Source organism: Geotrypetes seraphini, chromosome 12 (genome assembly GCF_902459505.1).
Source record: "Geotrypetes seraphini chromosome 12, aGeoSer1.1, whole genome shotgun sequence".
In the NCBI taxonomy this organism is placed as follows: domain Eukaryota; kingdom Metazoa; phylum Chordata; class Amphibia; order Gymnophiona; family Dermophiidae; genus Geotrypetes; species Geotrypetes seraphini.
The window spans coordinates 120,105,880-120,121,168 of NC_047095.1; the positions used below are offsets into that span (position 1 = coordinate 120,105,880).

The 15,289-nt window shown below is 47.4% G+C and overlaps 1 protein-coding gene across 2 annotated transcripts in view; it reads left to right on the top strand.

Annotated features, from left to right (window-relative positions):
• TMEM268 (transmembrane protein 268) overlaps positions 1–11,620 on the top strand; it is an 18,917-nt gene extending 7,297 nt beyond the window's left edge. For both annotated transcript variants that reach the window (XM_033915294.1, XM_033915295.1), the window contains exons 3-9: positions 350–507; positions 765–872; positions 5,466–5,627; positions 5,712–5,822; positions 6,165–6,254; positions 9,794–10,018; positions 10,392–11,620. In XM_033915294.1, coding sequence (XP_033771185.1) covers positions 350–507; positions 765–872; positions 5,466–5,627; positions 5,712–5,822; positions 6,165–6,254; positions 9,794–10,018; positions 10,392–10,556 — 1,019 coding nt within the window. In that variant the 3' untranslated portion in view covers positions 10,557–11,620. The remainder of the gene's footprint in view (positions 1–349; positions 508–764; positions 873–5,465; positions 5,628–5,711; positions 5,823–6,164; positions 6,255–9,793; positions 10,019–10,391) is intronic.
• The last annotated feature ends 3,669 nt before the right edge of the window (positions 11,621–15,289 follow it).

A 15,289-nucleotide genomic window follows, 5' to 3' on the forward strand; every position in this document is an offset into this window, starting at 1 on the left:
GAAGAATGCTGGTGTAGAAGGACTGAGGTTGAGATGGACACTAAAGAATGACACGGAATGGTTATCCGCGGGGACGGGAACATATTCTGTTCCTGTGTCATTCTCTAGTACAAGTCAAAGGAGACAGGATGAGGGGTGGAGTCAATGGAAGAATATTTTCAGTTTTGTTACCAGGAATAAGCCCCAGGGCACAAGTGTCTCACTCTGACAGTGCAGTGTCGGTGCTGTGTTGTCAGCTGGCACTGTGGTATCGTCCCTGATGTGCCGTCGTGGTATCTTGGTGCTGGCTGAGTGGATTTCAGCTTCCACAATTCTCTACTCTCTCTCTCTCACTGTTTTTGTATTGTAGATCTTGAGGGTGCCGAGCAGGCCAGGTGCCTCCCAGACCGGCGGGCTTCCTTGTACAATGGACGTGTGATCCTGACGCTAAGCACTGGGGTCTCCTGCTGGGGTCCGGGATTTGATTATGGAGCCTGTGGCCCGGCCTTTGCTCTGAATGGACTGCAGGTGAGTAGGGCCTTGTTCCTTGACCTCTGACCCAGCCACACACGGGGACTTCTCCATAGTCAATCCAGGGACAACAGATTTCAGCTAAGGACAATTCAGCTTTTACCTCATGCAAAATTGTCATTTCTTTAATAAGACATTAACTATTTTTTTTCTGAGGCCCTCCAAGTACCGACAAATCCAAAATGTGGCCCTGCAAAGGGTTTGAGTTTGAGATCACGGCTTTATAACCACCTGTTCTTCATCCCCCTCCCCAGGTCCCAGTGGAGGATTATGAGTTACCCTTACGTCAGGTTCTGGACCCTCCGGAAGTCAGACGGTTTCTCTGCTTTAACTCCTCCAGGTTCCTCATGATCCTACCTCCTGTAAGTCTCGTCTTTCTCTCAAACTAACACTTGCAGCACTTATTCCTTTCCCTGGTGCCTCTTCCTCAAACATATCAGAGAACCAGATCAGTCACAGAGTCCACTGGAGAATAAACCCACCGCACTGAGTTTATTTCAGAGGTCCGAGACGGGTATCAGACAACCCAACCAACCACTTCGGTTAGAGGGAAATATATTCTTCATATACCCCACGGAACCTCCTCCTCCGTATTTACTCTTTTTTATTTATTTTTATTTATGTTTAAATTAATCTTTTTATCTTGTCATAGTATTGCGAATTAATTTATTGATTTATTCAGCATTCATGCTGCCAGTGCTACATAAGTTTGTACTTAGCTTTCAGCTGTAAATATTCCCCTGAACGCCGACGCGTTTCGATTCCTTTATCAAGGCGGCATAGGGAAAGCTGAAACCCAAATGAAAAGATATTAGCACTCTCCAAACAAGGACTACGCTAAAAATTCAATAAAAATTCAATAAAAAGCATAGCCTTCCCATTAAGTGAATACCTTACCTAGTCAAGTACACTACACACAACCGTAAAGCTGGCCATACATAGATAACATTATCAGAGCTACAGGACGTATTATGTTTAATCTTGAATGTCTCCCTGTAGCTCTGATAATGTTATCTATGTAATTCAGTGTCCCTGCCCAAAGTTGTATGTAGGCAGAACGACCCGTTCTATATGGGTACGTCTCACTGAACATAAATCTAGAGTGTACACTCGTAATGAATCCTCTCCGTTAGTTCGACATTGGTTGAACTGTGGCCACACTTTAAAAGATTTGAAGTGGCGTGTTTTAGATCGCATTATTGTAGGGTGGGAGGGTGGGAACATTACCCGGAGATTAAATCGCTGTGAATTCCGTTGGATGTTCATCCTAGACACGATGTCACCTAAAGGGTTGAATGAAACGTCTGATTGGTTAGCTCAATCAGACCTTTAACTTCTTCGATATTTCTGTCCCTTTAAATCCTTGTCTAAATTCTGCTTTTCCAGTATGATAAGTTAATTGAGAGAGTATTTGTCCCTCCCCGGAAATGACGTCAGCTTTGGGGGGGTTTTTAAGTTCAGAGTTCTCACGCCGGAGCTTGTCTTTTGGCCAGCTTTACGGTTGTGTGTAGTGTACTTGACTAGGTAAGGTATTCACTTAATGGGAAGGCTATGCTTTTTATTGAATTTTTATTGAATTTTTAGCGTAGTCCTTGTGTGGAGAGTGCTAATATCTTTTCATTTGGGTTTCAGCTTTCCCTATGCCGCCTTGATAAAGGAATCGAAACGCGTCGGCGTTCAGGGGAATATTTACAGCTGAAAGCTAAGTACAAACTTATTACATTACATTACATTACATTAGTGATTTCTATTCCGCTTGTGCCTTGCGGTTCTAAGCGGATTACATTAGAAGATGGCTGGACATTTCCAGGCGATGACAATACAATTATTTGTATAACTTTATGTAGCACTGGCAGCATGAATGCTGAATAAATCAATAAATTAATTCGCAATACCATGACAAGATATACTATGACAAGATAAAAAGATTAATTTAAACATAAATAAAAATAAATAAAAAAGAGTAAATACGGAGGAGGAGGTTCCGTGGGGTATATGAAGAATATATTTCCCTCTAACCGAAGTGGTTGGTTGGGTTGTCTGATACCCGTCTCGGACCTCTGAAATAAACTCAGTGCGGTGGGTTTATTCTCCAGTGGACTCTGTGACTGATCTGGTTCTCTGATATATTTGAAATCATTTCAAGGACTTGTCAGTTTGATGGTCTTCCTCAAACAGCCATCAGTGCTCCAGCTGTCCTCGAGCTAACCGTTTGGAGGACAGGCCCATTTCTGAGCATGAGACAGCAAGAGAAAACACATCCTGAGCTTTCTGCTCCAGTGTCACTCTGCAGTACATGAGCGTAAACTGCAATAAGCTGTGACCTTGGAAGACCCCCGAGGGAATTTTCACACGGAGACGGGACACAAAGGAACCTTCAGTTACTTGGATTCCTGAGCCAGGACTGCTGATTGTCTTTGGCTCAAGTCCTACACTTGCGTTGACTTCATTTCAGATTCCTCCTGACCTCCTTCCAGTCTGCTCTTTCAATTGCCAAACAAGACTACTACACCCATCTGACTTAACTCGCTCAGATCCAACCCTTGCCGTATCTTTGCCACACTGAACTCTCCTCCAACCCAGTGGAGTAATGGGGGGGGGGGGGGGGAGGGCAGGCCGCCCCAGATGCCATGTTGGTGGGGGTGCCGGCACTCCGCCTCCTCCCCTCCCCACGCGTGCGCCCCCCTTCCCTTCCCCTTTACCTCTAGTTGTTCACCGCCGTGAGAAACAACTTCATCGTGCTCCTCGCGACCGCATTGTCTCTCCCCCCCCCCACTAAAGTCGCTTCTGGGTGCCGCACATTGGAAGTGATGTCAGAGGGAGAAGCAATGGGGTCGCGAGGAGCACGCTGAACTTCTTGTTCCTCGCAGTGGTGAACCACAGGTATGGGGAGAGTGTGGCGCAGTGGTTAAAGCTACAGCCCCGACACCCTGGGGTTGTGGGTTCAAACCCATGCTGCTCCTTGTGACCCTGGGCAAGACACTTAATCCCCCCCATTGCCCCGGGTACACTGGATAGATTGTGAGCCCACAGGACAGACAGGGAAAAATGCTTGAGTACCTGAATAAATTAATGTAAACCATTCTGAGCTCCCCTGGGAAAACGGTATAGAAAATTGAATAAATAAATAGTGTGAAAAGTTTCAGCCTCTGAAAATCAGAGCTGGTATTGTGACATCATAATGCCTCATTCCACCAATAAGAGCCAACCTCATCAATGATGTCACAGTAGCTTGATTCTCCTTTACTTGGCTCACTTCTAATACATTTTGATTTCTAGAGTGGCGCAGTGGTTAAAGCTACAACCTCAGCACCCTGGGGTTGTGGGTTCAAATCCACACTACTCCTTGTGACCCTGGGCAAGTCACTTAATCCCCCCTTACCCCAGGTACATTAGATAGAATGTGAGCCCACTGGGACAGACAGGGAAAATGCTTGAGTACCTGAATAATTTCATATAAACCGTTCTGAGCTCCCCTGGGAGAATGGTATAGAAAATTGAATAAATAAATTGTGTGAAAAGCTTCAGGCTCTGGATAACTAGCATTGTGATGTCATAATGCCTCATTCTACCAATAAGAGCCAACCTCATCAGTGATGTCACAGGGGCTTGATTCTCCTTTACTTGGCTCACTTCTAATACATTTTGATTTCTAGAGTGGCGCAGTGGTTAAAGCTACAGCCTCAGCACCCTGTGGTTGTGGGTTCAAACCCACGCTGCTCCTTGTGACCCTGGGCAAGTCACCTAATCCCCCCTTACCCCAGGTACATTAGATAGATTATGAGCCTGCAGGGACAGGGGAAAATGCTTGTGCACCTGAATAGATTGATGTGAAACCATTCTGAATGCTTCTGGGAGAACGGTATAGAAAAATGGGGGGGGGGGGGGAAATGGGGTAGTGAAGGGTGCACGTGTGTGTAGTGGGGGGATCAGGGAAGGAGCGGGGGGACTGAGATGAGGGCGGGGAAGGGGCACCTCTTACCCTTGCTACGCCACTGCTCCAACCCCTCCATCAGGGAAGGGGTAAAACGTGGACCTTATGGACCTCGCAGATCTCAAACCACACGTCCTTAAAAATCTTTTGCCGTTTATTGACAGGTCCGCCTTTTAGCTTATTCCACCGCTTTCCCCGCACGCTCAGCTCAGGCCCCCGGCTCTGCCTTCCCTAATGGCTAAGGAGGGAGGAGGTGCACCGTGGCTTTTGTTAATTAGCCCGATCGTCCCTTCCTCCAGAGCTCTCCCTCCGTGCCAAATCTGAGAGGCCCCTGGATGGCAAATAGCTGGGTTTAAAAAAAAAAAAAAAAAAAAAAAATGTATGCAAAGGTCTGCAGTGCATCTGACCTCACTGACCTCTCGGATCTGAACTGCACATCCTTAAAAATCTGAGGTCCGTGCCACTTTTAGTCTCCGCATAGATTATGGCTCTGACAGACCTCTATGACACTTTAGCGCTGGTGGATCCTAATATTTCTCCCTCCCTTTGCTAAGACTAAAAGTCGCACGGACCTCAGGACAAAAGTTTTGCCGCTAGTCTCAGCATAGGGAGGGGAAACGCATTACATAGAAACATAGAAAATGACGGCAGAAAAGGGCTATAGCCCACCAAGTCTGCCCATTCCAATTATCCGCCCCCCCGAGTTCACTAGGATCCGTCAGAGCTAAATGTCACAGAGGGCTGTCAGAGCCAGAGACTACAAGTGGCATGGACCTCAGGTTTTTAAGGACATGCGGATTTAGATCCGTGAGATCCGCGTTTTACCCCTCACCCCCCCCCCCCCCATCACTCATCACAGGATAACCTTCAGTTCTCAACCCAGTGCTGTGCTTTGTGCCCCAGTGTTAACTCTGCAGTAACTTGTGTTTACATTTCCTACGATGCTGACGAGGGAGACTCCTTATCTGTCCTGCCCTGATCTCTCTCTTTCTCTTTGGTTTCTCCGCTTCCCCTGTTTTAGGCACTCTATGTCCTGGCCTGGTGCGCTCTTTTCTCAACCTTTCATCTCTTTCTGCGCTCTTTCATCGAGGAATATCTCATCCTGTCCTGCTTGGGGTTCGGCGCAGCGGCTGTTATCCTTGCTGGCGTTGTCGCTCTGCTCCTCTGGCGAAGTCGCGATTGGGTAAGCAATGGGGCTCCTGCGGTCTTGTGCATGTCCTCCTTGCCCCTGAGCCCTGATCATTGACCTTCCACCCCCCCTGTGCAGATCGTTGTGAACAGTGATGTGCGCCTGATGAAAGCCAACGAAAAGCTGCATAGTCACCGGCTGCTGGTGGGACTGTCGGACTACATGGAGAAATGCACAGGGCGCCTGCAAGTATCCTTTGGAGGTGCAGCTTGGTGGGATGGGGGTGAGGCGCGCTTGCGTGCGTTTGTGTTCATCCATGTCAGGGCTGCCCTAGTCCGGTCCTCGAGATCTACTGGCAGGCCAGGTTTTCAGGATATCCACAATGAATATGCATGAGAGAGATTTGCATACCAAGATGGCAGTGCAGGCAAATCTCTCTCATGCATGTTCATTGTGGATATCCTGAAAACCTGGCCTGCCAGTAGATCTCGAGGACCGGACTTGGGCAGCCCTGATCCATGTGGTCTCGTTCATCCGTGTGGTCTCATTGTATGCTTTACAGTATTTTCTCTTGAGTCCTTTCCTCCCCAGCTCACCTTCTGCTTTTTTGATGTGGGGGACTGTCTGCAAAGACTGACCCAGCTGCTGGAGGGGAGTCCAGGCTCCCAGAATCCCCTGCAGGTAAATGAACCAAGCTACTTTGTGTGCATGAAAGAGATAGGGAGTGGAGGTGCGCCATCTGCAGGCTGATATAATAAACTGCACTGTTCATTCTTTTACACACCAAAATGATGTACAAGGAAAAATATTTAGTGCCCAGAACTGCAAGAACGATGAGGGTAACTAATAGAGAATGACAAGGGGGACAAATTTTCCCTGTCCCTAGAGGATCTCTCTATCCCCCTCCTGGCCCCCCAAATTCTGTCCCTTTTCCTGCCCCATTCCAGCAAGCTCTGTCCTCATCTGCACAAGCTTTGAATGCTTAAAAATCATAAGTGTTTGAGGCTTGTGCAGTTAGGGCAGAGCTTGCAGGAATGGGGCAGGGACAGAACTCACGGGGATGGGATGGGGATATTGAGATCCCACAGGGATAAATTTGTCCCCCATATCATCCTCTAGTAATTAATGATAAGGTATCTTCCAGCTAATGCATGCAAATGAGCCTCATATGAGATGACATGTAAAGCGGCAGAAGGAACTCAAAATGCTAAAACATTTTTACTTCTGTTTAAACACTGAAACTTTATTCCACCCCGGAGATGAAGTTTTCACTTCCGATTACCAATCTGAGGAAGAAGCGGATTTAAAAATTTGGACCTTGGATCACCCAGTAGGGTCCCTTGTGCACAGGTAGCCTGGGACCTGGATCCCTGAGCCCTCTAGCTTAGTGGTTCTTAAACCTGTCTTGGGAACCACCTGCCAGTTAGGTTTTCAGGATTTCCCTAATGAATATGGCATGAGATAGATTTGTATGCCTGTCATCTCCATTATATGCAAATCTGCCTTGAGCAATTTGAAGGAACTTTTTTTAAAATCAGGCTGAACCATCTACTTTCAGCTAGTAATAATAATAATAATAATAACTTTATTCTTCTAATAGTCTTATAGCCCGTTACATTATATATGTGTGTGTGTCTGTCTTTATTTTTTTTTCTCTCTCCTTAGCCGCTTTCTGTATTTGTCTGTCTTTTTTTATTTTTTCCTTGGCTGTCCACTACCACCCCTTGCCTGCTCCCCCCTGTCCATTTTCCCTTCCTTTTACCTCCCCTGTGTCCTCCACCACCCCATCACTGCTCACCTTATCCAGCAGAAGCCCTTCTCCCTTTGATTTACCTCCCCCTGTCCATCATCACCTCCTTCCTGCTCCCCCTGTCCAGCAGTAGGCCTGTCTTCATTTTTCTGCCCCCCCTCCCTGTTCATCAACACCTCTTCCCCTGTCCATCAACCCCTTTTCTGCCCCTCCATTTCCGTGTGTTGCAGCATTTCCCTCCCACCCCACTTCCCTGTGCAGTATTTTCCTCCCCCCCCATACCTTCCTCCTGAACTCCAAGCCCTACTTATGTTAAAATGCTTTCCGGGTTTGGCTGCCGCGGCCTGCAGCCGCCGACAGCCGTCACGGCCAGCAGCCGCGGCGGCCGACATCCGACTCAGGGGGGGGGGGAGGAAGAGAGAGAGTGGAGAGAGTACTGTAGGGGCATGCGCACTCCTACCTGCGGGTCCCTACATCGCGGTGACGGCAAAGAGCAATAATGGAGCACTGGTGCGCAAGGGAACGACGGCGGCGGGGACGGCCAACTTACAGGAAGGGAGGGAACGCAGGCGGGGATCGAGAGAGTAGCCACCGCTGCGTCTTTCAACAGGGAGCAGGCCAGACCGGAAGCCGCGCCTGCGCACTTCCTATGGGTCGCTACAGCTCACGGAAAACCGGCGCACGCATAGGATGTGCGCATGCGCGGCCTAGCGTTTTATTCTATTAGGTACCGCCATAATCGTGCGACTTCTAGGCGGTTTACATTGAAGACAGCTGGACAATCAGCGAGTTACAATATACAGTTTGTTTAGAATTTCAGAGGGGGGCATATTAGGAAAAAAAGAAAAGGAATTAGTGTTTGGTGTAGTTAATGTTTAGGTGATATATCTGTGACTTTTCTAAAAGCGATGTAGGTCAGTCTAGCTCCATTAAACCCCTTTGTAGCTGTATACAATGTGATTTAAAAACTTTCCCTTCCTTTTTCTCCCCTTTTGTCTCATACCCTTCATAATCAAGTCTTTGTATCGACCTTATCCCCCCATTTTTATTTTGCTTTTTATATATATCTCTAATTGTTTTTATAATTTTTATTTCTTATTATTGTAAACTGACCAGCTACTTGTGATGGTCGTTATATCAAAATATTAATAAATGTGTGCTGGATTAATCACTTGCAAGCACGTGTCAATCCCACCCTGCCACCGTTTAGAGAATTGCGTTCCCAGCAAAGGTTGACGCTGGAAATGTAGGCCAGGGTTTTCAAGGCCAACATTTCCAGCACCTAACTTTTGACGTGAAGCGCGCCTACGGTAACACCTGCTGGTGCCTAGCGCTACTTCCGGCGTTAGCCACATCTGCAGTGGCTTTAGGGGCCAGTGAATGCCTCTGGAGACGTGATTCTGGCGCCTTTTTTTTTTTTTTTTTGGCTCCTGGAAATCTCTGTTAAAAACAACTTTTAAACGACGTTTCCCTCTTAACTTAGGCAGCGGAAGGGCGCCTCTCAACGTGTTAAGTACAAATGAAATTGAACGAGTCCAAAACAAAACTACTTTGGCTCGGCCCAATATTAGGTCATTTACCCACCTCCATCCCATTATCTTCCGGCTCCACTCTTCAGCTTGAGTTTTCAAGCAAAGTCCTTGGCATAATCATAGACTCCTCTCTCTCCTTCAAGGACCACCTCAACTTCTTGGTAAAAAAATGCTTCTTTAGTCTTCATATGCTGAGGAAAGTGAGATCGTACTTTAATCATTCTCACTTCGTCGTCCTTGTTCAATCCACCATCCTCTCTAGACTGGATTATTGCAACTCCATCTATTTAAGCCTAACTAAAAAAAAACAACTCCATAGACTTCAGCTAATCCAGAACACCGCGGCCAAGCTTATTTTCGCTAAAGGCAAGTTCGACCACGTCTCCCCACTCCTGTCCAAACTTCACTGGCTTCCAGTTCACTCCAGAGTCCTCTTTAAATGTGCCTGTTTAGCTTTCAAGATCCTACATGGCATCCTCCCTCCCGTTATCCCTCTCTTCTGGAACTCCTCTAACCCTAATTCCACTAGATCCTCCCAAAAACTGAAACTATCATTCCCCTCTGCAAAAGGTATATCCCGCGTAGGAAAACTAGGAACATCCCTCCCCTTTAGAACCACAGAACTCTGGAACAACCTCACATCCCCGCTCAGAATTTCAAGCTCCCTTCAATCCTTCCGCAAACACTTGAAAACTTGGCTCTTTTCAAAAATCTAACACCTCCCGCTCTTTGGTTCTTTATCTTCCTAGCTCCTTTCGTATAACCCTTCATTGTAGCTCCTTTTCAACCTAACCCTGTAAACCGTGCCGAGCTCTACGCTTGTGAAGATGGTGCGGTATACAAACCTAAGGTTTAGTTTAGTTTAAGTTAGGGCACCGTTAATAGAATATGGGCCATTGTAAATTATAATATAATTCTTGCAATCATTTCTGGGACAGGGAAAGATGCGCCAGAGACTTGGGCGATTCTTGATCGGTGTGACAGAGGGTGGCCCCGCTCTCCCGCAGGTTGCAGAAATTGAGGAAGCGGATACAGAGGAGACGCCTTTGCTGGACAGGAGCAGAGACAGAAAAGAGAGCCGCGAGGCTGCTGGACCAGGAAAGCCTCGATCGGCGCTGGCCCACACTGTGGTTATCAACCTAATTCCCAGAGGCACTTCCCAGGTACCAAATCCTATACTGGAAATTTTTAAACTGCTAACAACATGGACTATAAAAAAAATGGAAATCATATATTAAAATGTAATTAAATATAAAAATAGGACTTTTTTAGTGAGGTATACACATTATTTGAATGTCAGATACTGGGTTGTTGCCCAAAAATATACCCTCTTTTACGAACGCAGTTATTGCCGCTGCTAAAACCCGCGCTATGCGTTCATAAAACAGGGGGATAGTATTAGTATTTTAACTAAACAAAAACAAAACCCCAAACTCTTGATCTGGGCATCCGGTCCCTCACCTCCCCAGTGTTCTTCTAATTTATTTCTTGAGCTGCTTGCTGTTACCTTAAACTCCTTTCTTTTTCCTCCTGCAGGAAGCTGCGTCCCAGCTGCTCACGCTCTACAGTGCAGTCTATGCCAGGTTGCTGGGGGCATGCCAGTTGCCGCGCACACAGCATTCCCTGCATGCTCAGGAAGCGGCCGTACCCTGCTTGTGTCAGCACATAGAGAGCTCTCTGGCCAGTCCTTGTTTCCCCTGACATCTCTCGCCTCTCCTTGCAGGCATGGGCCCAGTATCGCATCAACCTCTGAGTCGCCCACCCAGATCTTGGGAAGGAAATTGGGCCTAGAAATCCCAAACTCCTCTAGAATAGGAGTTGAGGAGCACAAGCACCTCCCCCCTCCCCGCCCCACTAAGTGGGAGTCGGAGTAGACTTTGTTTAGATATCACAGAGAGGTTAAATTTGTAATTTATAGGAAACAGGTTGTGGTTGGGCCTTGGGATGGGAAGTGCTGAGAGGCCTCTAGGAATCCTTCCAAGCCTAATATGGGAATCGCTCAAACAACAGCAGTGCAATACTGTCGGACATTATCACCAGTAGGAAAAGGAGGTCGTTAGCGAGATCTAATTTTGGCATATTGTGTCTATTTTGAAGGCTTTACCTTCATAAAAAGGGGGACAAGATGGAAGCGGCCCGGCGGATTATCGAAGGCCTTGCATGAAAAACACTATGGCGTGAGGTTTAAGCATCTATGTTTGGATACCCTAGAGAAAAGGGGGTGGGGGGGTGGAGAGATATGATAAGAGTAAATCAAATACCTCAGAGGGGGAGATGAGATGAAGGGCACAGGGAGAGATGGAGGGAGATAAAGATGGAGAGGGCAGCAGGAGAAGATGGAAGTGGAAGCTAGATAGGCAAGTGAGAATTAATGAGAAGGAAGGGTGAGGGAAGAAGGAGAAGTGGGAGCTAGATGGAAAAAGGTGAGAGAGCTAATAAGACAAAGGGGAGATAAGTAGAGAGGTGAAGATTGAGGGAGAGATGGGGATGGAAGGGTGAGGGCAGCTGGAGGAGATGGACAGGTGAGAGAGTTGATGAGGAAGACGGAAGTTGGAGGGGTGAGGGAGATGGTAGGCTGAATGCAAAGATTATGAGGTGGTTGAACAAAGAGCAAGAAGGGAGATAAAATGAAAAGCAGAAAGCCAGGAGAGGACAGAGAGAAAGAAAAGAGGACCGTGAGGATGAAAAATATTGTCAATGTAATTTATTCCAAATGTTAACTTTCTGTTGTACGTACAATTTTATAATAAAATTAATGATCTGCAGATGGTACTAAACAGTTTTATTTTTCAGAGTATTTGGGGAGGGTGATCTCCTCCCCCCCCCCATCTTGCTCCAACCTGGGAATATTTGGAGGTTGGATGGGGGAGAGCATGGGTTGACATCATCATAGCCTGAGTTTGTATGAGGAGGGGCTTGAGAGGGCCACGGGGGAGGGGGGACGACAATGAGCCAGTGCATGTGCCCAGCAACCAGCTGCATGGGCAGCTTGCACTGGAGCAGGTAAGGTAGAGCGACCAAGATGATAAAGGGGATGAAACTCCTCTCGTATGAGAAAAGACTAAAAAGGTTATGGCTCTTTAGATTGGAAAAGAGACGACTGAGAGGAGACATGATTGAAGTCTACAAAATCCTGAGTGGCATAGAACAGGTACAAGTGGATCGACTTTTCACTTCTCACCGCGAGTGGCACTTCCTGTAAGCAGTCAGCCTTCGCTGGTGCTGCTCCTCGCGGCACACCCGGAAACTCTCCACCCCTCCCCACGTCACACTCGTGCCCGCCCTTCCCCCGTACCTCTTTAAATCTTCGCCAGAGCGAGCAACTTCTCCAGCCTGCTGCTTGTGCAGGCCAGGCTCCTCTCAGAAATCTCTTCTTGGTCGAGGGGCCAGGAAGTGACGTCGGAGGGAAAGCTAGTGTCTGTGTGAGCAGCAGACCGGCAAAATTGCTTGCGCTGGTGAAGATTTAAAGAGGTACAGCGGAAGGGAAGACACGAGTGTGACGTGGGTTGCAGGGAAGCAGCGGGGGGGGGGGGGGGCGCCTCCTACCCTCACTACGCCGCTGACAAGAATGTCAGAGAGAGATGCAGAGAAGGAAATGAAGAAGAGAGGGAGAGTAAAGACTCAGAAAATGGAAATGATATTTTGGAAAACAAACAACCTCGGACTGTATGTACAATGATAACTTTATGCAGCATGTATAATTCTTTTATAGTCTGTGTCTTTCAGAAGCAGAGCTGAGCTTGTGATGTCATAATGCATCATTCCACCAATAAGAGCCAACCTCATCAGTGATGTCACTATGGCTTGATTGTCCTGCATTCCCCTCTGCCCCCAGCCAGCTGATTAACGGTTCGCCTTAACTGTATCCATGACATCCTGTTTGTCTGTTTAGACTGTAAGCTCTTTTGAGCAGGGACTGTCTTCTTTTTCTTTGTGACTGTACAACGCTGCGTATGTCAGGTAGTGCTCTAGAAATCATAGTAGTAGTGAGGAGGGCGAGCTATTGGATGGAAGGGCATTTGGGGGTGGGGAAATCAAGGGAGGGGGGTAGAGGAGAGCAATTCCAGTAGGGGAGAGCCGACGGAGGAGGGCTGCAGTCCGGCCATCGGACCAACGGTCAGCTCGGGGGCCCGTTCCAGCGGGGCACCCGACACTGTCTTCGCTCCTCCCCCATTCCAGCAGGGGGAGAGCCGACGGAGGAGGGCTGCAGTCCGGCCATCGGACCAACGGTCGGCTCGGGGGCCCGTTCAAGCTGGACTTCAGTTTTGACTGTTTTGATTTTATTTTCACTTCTTTTTAGTTTATGATATACTTTTTAATCTCACTTATTGTTTTACCACTTGTTTTGTTTTATTTTATCATTCAAATTTCATTTAAATTTCCCCAGAATTCTATTGCTTCAACGGTTCTCCCTCTGCATCTATTCTTATCTCCCCTCTTTTTAACCTTTCAAATTCCTTTAGATCATTGTAATCTTATTAGTATGTTTATTTTCTTATTTTTCTCCTCTATCTCTATTTTCTTTCTTTATTACTCTTCTAATTGTCATTTTTCCTGGTACTTTAGTTAGATTGTGAGCCTTCGGGACAGTAAGGGAATTTCTAAGTACCTATCTTACTTATAATTTTTAATGCACCAATATATTCATTGTAACCCGTTCTGGGATCTTTTGGGAGGACGGGCTAAAAAAATCGAATAAATAAAAACAATTGTGGGCCACTCCTTAATGTCTGCCCTGGGCCCCAGCATTTCTAGCACCGGCCCTGCACCCTGGCCCTATCTGGATAGTTCCAAGGCAGCCTGAAAAACTCGAGATAATGCTGCATACCCATCTCGGCAGCGCTGATCCGAGTGGCAGATGTTGCCACCCAGAAAAATGCTTTTTAAACATCGTCCTCTTAATGAGGGTTGTTTCTGCCGATGTGCATTGCTTTGAACTTCTCCACTTTATTTCATCTGCTATTTAGACGCCCACTTCTCCAGTCTGGCTTGCTCCTTCTGCGGTTGCTTGTGTTTTAAGTGCTTTGAATATTTTGGCGTCATCTGCAAATTCAATCAGTTCACTCCTTGCTGTCTGTTCCAGATTGTTAATACATATGTTAAATAATACTGATGCCAGCATGGATACCTGAGCTGCTACACTTTACTTTTCGTCTCTGGATCTTGTCTTTTAATCTGATGGTGAACCACGGTACGACGCAGCCTTCTATCTCATGATGTTTCAGTTTCCTGAGGAGTCTTCAGGCCGGTCAAACCATCAGGGACGATTAGGCAGTCGCCCAGGACCTAGAGAGCTGCACAGGAATGGGGATGGCAGGAATCCTGCAGCAATGGGAGAAGTTGCCGTGGGATTCCCGTGGGGATGGAAGAAGCTGTGCAGGATTCCCTTGGGAGTGTAGTCAGAATCTCTGGTGATGCCAAAATGAAGTTTGGAATGCCCAGAGAGGCTGCCTGGAACATTCGTTGGTTGAATAGTGAACACCATCCCAAAAAATGTAGGAGAGTTACTAATAGGGATACCATATGGTTTTACTTCCATTGGAAGTCAAACCCAGATGTCTCAATCTGTCCTCCTTTTTCTGGAGCCATATGGTACATCAGGAGAAAATGGCGGGCTGGCTGCGAGCAAGTAATAGCATTGAATCCTGTGGGTAGGGTGATCAGGTTAACCATTCCATAAGGGAGACTTTTTAGCCATTCCTAGATTTCTGGCTCGTCCTGCTACATTAGAGGACCTGCAGCACTGATTTCAATTAGGGTTACCAGATGTCCGGAAAAACCCGGACATCTCCCCTTTAAAACCCAGCAGCTTGTCCGGGTTTTGGAAAGCCCCCGACGAGCTCCGGCCACATCGGGAGGGCCTCTGAGCATGCATGGATGACATCACACACATCCTCGTGTGCTACAGGCCCTCCAGACGCAGCCGGAGCTCATCGGTGAAGACGAGAGGAGGCTTTCTGGAGGCAGGGCTAGCGGCGGAATGGGGTGGGGCCTTGCGTTTGGGGTTCTACCACTGAAAATATGGTAACTCTAATTTCAATGGATAGAATCATGGACTACAACTACCACACTGCTTTGGGATGAAATTTTAAAACCAGGACTGGCCAAAAGGTCTCTCTAACGGAATGGGTAACCTGCGCCCCCTTGCCTTCCCCCGTACTTTTTTTTACTTCCCAGGCGCGAGGTTGTTGCCTACGTCGGCATTGGCGCTCTCTCTGATGTCACTTCTGGAACCTGTGCCTAGGAAGTGACGTCAAAGGATGAGCTGACACCAACGAAAGCATGCTGCTCAGGCTAGAGAGGTTAAAAAGATACGGAGAAAGGGAAGGAGGCACGTGCGCGGCATGGGGTGGGGTGCCACTTACCCTTACTACGCTACTGCCTCAGGTCCAGAAGTTTGGGGGGGGCTCTATGTACTGAGGACTCAGGAGCCT